This window comes from Symphalangus syndactylus, chromosome 11 (assembly GCF_028878055.3).
Source record: "Symphalangus syndactylus isolate Jambi chromosome 11, NHGRI_mSymSyn1-v2.1_pri, whole genome shotgun sequence".
NCBI classification, from domain to species: Eukaryota; Metazoa; Chordata; class Mammalia; order Primates; family Hylobatidae; genus Symphalangus; species Symphalangus syndactylus.
The window spans coordinates 60,047,552-60,055,885 of record NC_072433.2 but is presented as its reverse complement, the minus strand read 5'-3'; the positions used below and the strand labels follow the sequence as shown (position 1 = coordinate 60,055,885).

General features: G+C 50.2%; 1 protein-coding gene across 1 annotated transcript; it reads left to right on the top strand.

The window, feature by feature from the left end:
• The first annotated feature begins 2,688 nt into the window (after nucleotides 1–2,688).
• CHP2 (calcineurin like EF-hand protein 2) lies at nucleotides 2,689–6,853 on the top strand. Its single transcript, XM_055232763.2, has 7 exons — nucleotides 2,689–3,145; nucleotides 3,694–3,766; nucleotides 3,880–3,960; nucleotides 4,096–4,226; nucleotides 4,410–4,471; nucleotides 5,224–5,346; nucleotides 5,548–6,853. The coding sequence occupies exons 1-7, from the start codon at nucleotides 3,079–3,081 to the stop codon at nucleotides 5,599–5,601; spliced, it is 591 nt and encodes a 196-aa protein (XP_055088738.1). The 5' UTR covers nucleotides 2,689–3,078; the 3' UTR covers nucleotides 5,602–6,853.
• The last annotated feature ends 1,481 nt before the right edge of the window (nucleotides 6,854–8,334 follow it).

Below are 8,334 nucleotides of genomic sequence, written 5' to 3'. Positions count from 1 at the left end.
TTAAAAAAGAAAAAAAAAAAGAATGACTAGCAACTTTTACATAGCTGAAAAGCAAAAACCAAATATTCATCCTGAGTCTAGTCTAACAGATTCTGCAGATACAATTTTCCCCAAAGCATCTTCCCGCTTAAATGACCTGAAAAAACTGTGAAGTTGATTTAAGTCTCACTTGTGTACTTGAAACAGAAATGAGTTCTAGCATAGCCTGCTCTCTCTCTCTCTTTTATTTTTATTTTTTTTTGAGATGGAGTCTTGTTCTGTTACCCAGGCTGGAGTGCAGTGGTATGATCTTGGCTCACTGCAGCACCTGCCTCCTGGGTTCAAGTGATTCTCCTGCCTCAGCCTCCCAAATAGTTGGGATTACAGGCACCTGCCACCACGCTCAGCTAATTTTTTGTATTTTTAGTAGAGACGGGGTTTCACCGTGTTAGCCAGGATGGTCTCAATCTCCTGACCTCATGATCTGCCCGCCTCGGTCTCCCAAAGTGCTGGGATTATAGGCGTGAGCCACTGCACCTGGTCTAGCCCTCTCTTAAAACCTTGTGTGTGATGTGTGCATGGGAGTGCCTAATTACTCTTTGGCCTAATTTACTTTGGTGTAGCACTGACTCCAATATTAAGGCTGGAGAAGCCCTTTCCAAGATCAGCATCCCAAGCTGGCCTGAGGTGCTTATCACAGCCTCTTAGGGCTCTCATCTCCTCCTGGGTTCAGAACTGAACCCAAACTACATGCACAGCCTGACTCACAGCTGTGGGTTGCAGTGATTGCTGGGCTTCATTAGGGAGGAGTGTGGTTTCCCGCATGCTTAGTCTTTGTGGGGAGTCTGAAAGAGAATCAAGCATTCCTTATGCCAGTTGCTTAATCCTTGGGGGTATCTGAAAGAAGCAAGCACTTCTTAGATCAATATTTTCAAGGCTCATCTGATTCAGGGCTCTGCCTGGGGCTGGAGGATAGACTGTTTCTTCAGCTTCTCCCTCTCCAGGGTGGATATGAACTTGAGCCCTTGTAATGAACTGCTTGCATGTTTCCCCCCCTGGGAAATTTGTGTATGTATGTGCAATTATGATGGGGGAAGGGGTTTAAAGATAGTTTCAAAAGTGGACACTTCTAGTGTTTGTCCCTTGACAAATGAGTTTCTCGACCTGTTTTTTTTTTCATTATCAATGCCTCCCCGAGTCTTTTTAATTTCCCCACCCTCACCCCTACCCCATGAAATTTTCTTTTCTTTTCTTTTTTTTTTTTGAGACCAAGTTTCGATCTTTTTGCCCAAGATGGCGTGCAATGGTGCGATCTAGGCTCACCTCAATCTCCACCTCCTGGGTTCAAGCGATTCTCCTGCCTCAGCCTCCCAAGTAGCTGGAATTACAGGCATGCACCACACGCCCGGCTAATTTTGTATTTTTAGTAGAGACCGGGTTTCTCCATGTTGGTCAGGCTGGTCTCGAACTCCTGACCTCAGGTGATCTGCCAGTCTCGACCTCCCAAAGTGCTGGGATTACAGGCATAAGCCACCGCGCCCAGACTCTTTTCTTTTCAAGACAGGGTCTCACTCTGTCACCCAGGTTGGAGTATAATGCGTGATCATGGCTCACTGCAGCCTCAACCTCCTGTGCTCAAGTGATCCTCCTGTCTCAGACTCCCAAGTAGCTGAGACTACAGGCGTGTGCCAAGACACCTGGTTAATTTTTTTTTTTTTTGTATTTTTTTGTAGAGATGGGGTCTCACTATGTTGCCTAGGCTGGTCTTGAGCTCCTGGGCTCAAGCAATCCTCCTGCCTCTGCCTCCCAAAGTGCTGGGATTACAAGCATGAGCCTCCACGTCTGCCCTGAAATTTCAATATCACAGCTATATTGTATATCTATTTATGTGCTGTATGTATGCTGTGCTTTATACATAAAAAATACGTTTTATTTTTTGCCCCGTTGGGGTGCGATAGAGACCGCACTGAGAATGCACACTTTACATAATTAGTTCACAACTTGCCCCCGGCAGCCTCCACCACATAAAATCAGAAGAAGGCAGCCCAGCAGGGCCTACAAGGAATGTGTGAACGGATGCACATAAAGTGCTTAGCAAAGCGTGGTAAACAAGAGCCCTTGTTGTTGTCATTCTTGCTTTAAGCCTAGTCCCAGTGATGTCTGTAACCCTCTCTTGGGCCAAGGAGTCCCATGGCTCTGGAGGGCTCTTCAGAGGACTAAGTCATTCCCAGTCTGGAGCTCTACGGGATCAGTAGGTACCTAAGGGAGTGAACTGGGCTTGGAGGGACTGTGGCCAGAAGACAGCTCTGGGCCTGGTGGTGATAGAACTTCTGATTTCTCAGGAAAAGCCAAGAATGTGGATTTTGGGTTAAATCTCCTGAATTTTAAGCACTGGCTCAATTAAACAACAATAAGGCAATGTGAACTGAACAAAAGGGATGAAACCAAGATTTACTGACTTTCCCAGAGTCACGGGCACGGCTGGGATTCCAATAAGGACTCCTAAACCAGTGCTCTTTCCACCTAACCTAACGCACACCCTTCATCTCACCGCCCCTCCCCACTTCCCTGTCTTTGGGAGTCCTTCGATGCCTCTTCCCCCCTCCCCCCTTCCCCCAGGATTCCCTCCCCATAGGTCACCCGCCTTCCAGCAGGGCGTGGTCTCTACAGAGGAGGTCAGGTCTCCCAGGCTTCCTCAGCATCGACGCCGGGGAGCGCCCTGGGGTTGGGAGCGCCCGGGGCCCGCGAAGGAGGAGGTGGCTCAGGATTCTGGGCGCACCGTGGGAACCGGCCCCGGGGGAGGCGTGGAAAGGCGGGGCCCGGGACTCGACCAGCCTCTCCCGTGCTGATCACAAAATCTCGGAGCTGAAACAGCCCGTTGTTCGCAGCCTCCCTCTGACCCGCCACCCTGCACATTGTTTTCCATTCGCCCGGGTCGCGGGTGGGAGGCGAGGCACGCGGGGGTTCTGGAGCTTGGCCGCGCGCCAAGCTTGTGGCCTTCGTCCCCTGGGGCCACTGGGGCGGCCACGCCTCTCCGGCGGGAGGAGAGAACGCGTGGGTCCGGGTGGCTGCTCCGGCTCTTCCGCCTCCAGCTCGGCCATGGGGTCGCGCAGCTCCCACGCCGCGCTCATTCCCGACGGGGACAGTATTCGGCGAGAGACCGGCTGTGAGTGCGCCCGCGCCAGCGGCTGAGGAGGGGACGGGGCGAACCCAGGCGTCCGGGGCTAGGGAAGGGGTTGGGTTGAAGGATGGACCAACTTACAAGTCTGGGGTCCCGGGCTCCCCGGAGCTGGAAGACCAAGACCCCAGTGCCTGGGATCGCTGGGCTCGGGGTGGGTTAACCTAGAGGTCCCAGCCTCCAAGTTTGGGGAGGATCCGGGTGCACGAGGTTGGAGTCCAGAGGAATCCAGGCACCCAGGTGTCCTCCAGCCCGGATCGAAGCTAAAGGCAGAGCTGATGGGGGATGGAAGGGATGGCTTTGGTACTTTGGTTTTCGGGAGGTTGCGAGCCGCCCGGGTCTTGAACCTGGATCTTCGCGGGGTCGTGTCACTCTCTCTCCACCCCGGCCGGCTCCATCCCTGATTCCCCGGGATGATCGCCCCTTCCAGCCAGCCCCCGCTGTCCCTGGCCCATCTTCCTGGCCGATTGGGGCGGGTTTCTGGAGCGGGCCCCGCAGCGTCTCACACACACACCACCCCCTCCTCCTTCCTGCAGTCTCCCAAGCCAGCCTGCTCCGCCTGCACCACCGGTTCCGGGCACTGGACAGGAACAAGAAGGGCTACCTGAGGTGAGGGGGAGCCGGCCTCATGACTTCTGGCCTCTGTCTCTCTGACTTCATGTCCCTCTTTGACCCTCCATCTGGCATCTCTGCCTTACCCTCTTTGAACTTTGGCTTTGCAGCCGCATGGATCTCCAGCAGATAGGGGCGCTCGCCGTGAACCCCCTGGGAGACCGCATTATAGAAAGCTTCTTCCCCGATGGGTGAGGCCTGCTGGGCGGGGGGAGGTGGAGGCGGGAAAACAGGTGTGTGAGTGGGCTGGAGGGGAGGTTAGAGATTGAGGCAGAGTGATGGCCAAGGTGACCACCACCTCTTTCCATTCTGCCCCGTCTCCCCAGGAGCCAGCGAGTGGATTTCCTGGGCTTTGTCAGGGTCCTGGCTCATTTTCGCCCTATAGAAGACGAGGACACAGAAACCCAAGACCCCAAGAAACCTGAACCTCTCAACAGCAGAAGGAACAAACTTCACTGTGAGTTTGTGAGGACCTGCCCAAGTGAGAATGCAGATGTACCCACACCAGGGACAGGCTCCAGGAGTCTCCCACTCCCTCCCTGAGCCCATTGACAACCTCCCCCCTCCTCCAGGGTGGCCTTCTGCTGGAAGAGAGCCAGAGAAGACCTTCCTTCCTTTTCCCCTCCCACCCTCTCCCCAGATGCATTTCAGCTCTATGACCTGGATCGCGATGGGAAGATCTCCAGGCATGAGATGCTGCAGGTTGGCAGAAAGGGAGAGCAAGAGATGTGATGTGTGAGGGATGGGATGGTTAAATGCAATGGTGTGAGAGATGGGGTGGGATGATTGGGGAACTGGAGCGCAGATAATTGGGGTATTGGTTGGGAAATGGGAATGGGTGGAGTTGGAGTGTGGGTTTGTTGGGAGTCGGAGTGGGGAGCAGTTGACTATGAGGTTGGGAATAGATCAGTGATTCTCAACGGGGGGTGATTTTGCTCCCTGAGTGAACATCTGGCAATATCTGGAGATGCTTTTTGTTGTCACAATGGGGGAGAGAGTGTGCTACTGGCATCTAGTGGGTAGAGGTCAGGAATGTGGCTATATATCATGCAATACCCAGGAGAGCCTCCTCCAACAAGGAGTTATCTGGCTCCAAATGTCAATAGTGCCAAGATCGAGAAACTCTGGAACAGATGTGATGGAATGAGGATGGAATTAGAAACCCTTAGTGGCTAAGGTGGAGAATGGTGTGGAGGATGGATGGAGGTTGGGTGATAAAGTTGGGTAATGAGTTTGAGCATACTTTGAGGGTAGTGCAGGATGGTGAGTGAGAGATAGGAGATTGGTTGTTGAAGCAGTAGGGAAAATTATTGGGGGGATATGGTGAAAAATGGATGAAAGATGGATTATAAAATTAGTAATAACTTTTGGGATGAGGTGGGCAAGGTTTAGGAGATGCAGAGTAGCACCCTTCGTGACCCCTCCTTATGGCTGCCTCTTCACTCATCTCCCAGGTTCTCCGTCTGATGGTCGGGGTACAGGTGACAGAAGAGCAGCTGGAGAACATCGCTGACCGCACAGTGCAGGAGGCTGATGAAGATGGGGATGGGGCTGTGTCTTTCGTGGAGTTCACCAAGGTCAGAGTGCCCTTGGGGATTGGGGAGTTGAGATCAGGAGTCCCTGGGGCAGACAGACATGGGAAATGTTCAGGAGGGCAGAAAGATAGGGGTTCCCTGGGAATGGTGGGGTCTCTGGAATGGGTAGAACCCTGGGGGAGGAGGTTGGGAGCATGGAGAGCTGAGGTCAAGCCTCTTTCCTGCCATGTGTTTTTCCCTCAGTCTTTAGAGAAGATGGACGTTGAGCAAAAAATGAGCATCCGGATCCTGAAGTGACTCCATTTGTGCCTTGGGCTTGCTCCTGCAACCAGTATCTCCTTGGAATTCACCCAAAGCCCTCATGGATGCATGGACGCAGGGCGCCAATAAACTGTATTCTTGCTTCTAACTCTATTTAGGGCCAAGGGAAGAAAGCTGGAAGGATGTGTACTAAAGTCTAGCTCAGCAGTCCCCAACCTTTTTGGCATCAGGGGCAGTTTTTCCACGGATGGGTGACAGGGGATGGTTTTGGGATGATTCAAGTGCGTTACATTTATTATGCACTTTATTTCTATTATGATTACATTGTAATATATAATGAAATAATTATACAACTCACCATCATGTAGAGTGCACAACCTAGATCCCTTGGGTGTGCAGTTCACAGTAGGATTTGGGCTCCTATGAGAATCTAATGCCACTGTTGATCTGACAGGAGGCAGAGCTCAGGCGGTAATGCAAGCAATGGGGAGTGGCTGTAAATACAGATGAAGCTTCAGCTCTCCTGCCACTCACCTTGTGCTGTGCAGCCCGGTTCCTAACAGACCACAGACCGGATGCCAGGTCTAGCGCATTTGGTCTGAGAACTGTGAATCAGCCAGCAATCTTTTGGTTGCAAATCACTGAAAACCCAACTCAAAGTGACTTAAGTCAGAAATAAATTTTATGAATTCATGTAATTAAAAAGTCCGGAAGTATCTGCCTTTAGGCACAGCTGGATCCAAGGGCACAAATGATGTCATCAGGCCCCAGTTATTCTCCATCTCCTAGCTCAGCTTTTTCTGTCTGTAAGCCTGATTTTCAGGAAGGCTCTTTCCTAGTGATGGAGATGACCAACATCAGCTCCAGGCTTCTATCCTGCTAACCCAGTAACCCAACGGGAAGAGATTTACTTATTCCAATAATTCCAAGTGGAGAGTGTCATTGATCTGTTTGGGGTCTCATCCCTACGTCTAGGGGAATGGAACACTCTGAGTGGCCAGGCCTGTGTCATGTGCTAATTCCTAGAGCCAGGGAAATAAGGTCTGAGGATTCAGGATGGAGTGAAAGGTGGTTGCTTAAAGGAAAATGAAATACAATTAGCAGAATAAGGGGAAATGAGTGGTCTGCTCTGCTCGGGCAAAACAAGAGATGCCCAATACTGTGAGGGACCCTTGAAGTCTGGACTCTTAAATAGGTTTTTGCTGATTTCCTGGGTGCATGCTAGGATGATGAGGCTTGATGGGGTAGGGAAGAGATAATGTAAAAATAATAAACAGTATATGCCTTCCTAGAGTGTGAATGCATTCGAGGATTCTAAGAGCAAGCTTGTTTTCATGGTAAGATGTTCAAACATTGATATAAGATGGAATGGAGTAGGAAGTCCCATAAAACTATGAGACTCTATGTCTGCAGCAGAGTGCTCTGGTTGCACCTGTGGGAGACACTGTAATTGCCCTGCTGTTTTTCTCCCTCCCAGAGCTGGTCTTTGGTTGTCTTGTATCAACACATGAGAACCAGTTGTGCTCATAACATCTCAACTCTGCTTTCAATGATATGTTAGTAGCTTGAAACTGGCTATAGCAGGAATATTTACACCATAGACATTGGTAAGTGCAACAGGTAAGGCTTTTTCCTCCTGGAAAGCCAGTTGTTAAACATTTATCTGCACACCACCTGCTAGACATTTCCCATTACTTTGCATGCCAATGGTTTCTTTCCTTTTTTCTTTCTTTTCTTTTCTTTCTTTCTTTTCTTTTTTTCTTTCTTTCTTTCATCTTTCTTTTCTTTTTTTCTTTCTTTCTTTCATCTTTCTTTTCTTTTTTTTTTTTTTTTTTTTTTTGAGACAGGGTCTAGCTTTATCACCCAGGCTGGAGTGCAGTGGCACAGTCTTGGCTCACTGCAACCTCTGCCTCCTGGGCTCAAGCAATGCTCCCACCTCAGCCTCTTGAGAAGCTGGGACTACAGGCACATGCCACCATGCCCAGCTAATTTTTTTTTTAAGAGATGGGGTTTCACCATGTTGCCCAGGCTAGTCTTTAACTCCTAGACTCAAGTGATTCACCCACTTCGGCCTCCCAAAGTGCTGAGATTATAGGCACGAGCCACTGCACCCAGCCTTACATACTAGTGGCTTATTTTTGCAAGCGCTGTGATGCCTTGCCCAAGGGCTTTGCACGTATTCAGCCTGCATAAGGGGCAGGGTGGAAGTGCCAGTGATTTAATGACATTAGGAGTAGCTCTTAACTAGTGACAGATGGAAATTGGTTGGATAAATACCCAGTTACTTCATCATTCAGGTGACACAATTTAGATACATGTTTTCTTAATTTTCATAGCAATTTCCAGCAGATTTGAGCCCCCATTGCTCACAGTGTTAATTCATTTGCTTGTTAAATCACCCTTTCCTGGCCAGGGGCAGTGGCTCAGGCCTGTAATTCCAGCACTTTGAGAAGTCAAGGTGGGCAGATCACCTGAGGTCAGGAGTTCGAGACCAGCTTGGCCAACATGGTAAAACCCTGTCTCTACTAAAAATATGAAAATTACTCAGGCATGGTTACATGCACCTGTAATCTCAGCTACTTGGGAGGCTGGGGCAGGAGAATTGCTTGAACCTGGGAGGCAGAGGTTGCAGTGAGCCGAGATTGTGCCACTGCACTCCAGCCTAGGTAACAGAGTAAGATTCTGTCTCAAAAAACACAAAAAACCCCCAAAACAACAAACAACAACAACAAACCCACCCTGTCCTGGCTTCCTTCCCTTCCTGTCTCA

What these genes read in the sequence shown, in the direction of transcription:
- CHP2 (XM_055232763.2), top strand. Translation starts at nt 3,079, where the DNA reads ATGGGGTCGCGCAGCTCCCACGCCGCGCTCATTCCCGACGGGGACAGT. An exon ending in TATTCGGCGAGAGACCGGCT is followed by an intron (nt 3,146 to 3,693) that starts GTGAGTGCGCCC and finishes TCCTTCCTGCAG; the next exon opens with TCTCCCAAGCCAGCCTGCTC. An exon ending in CTTTCGTGGAGTTCACCAAG is followed by an intron (nt 5,347 to 5,547) that starts GTCAGAGTGCCC and finishes TTTTTCCCTCAG; the next exon opens with TCTTTAGAGAAGATGGACGT.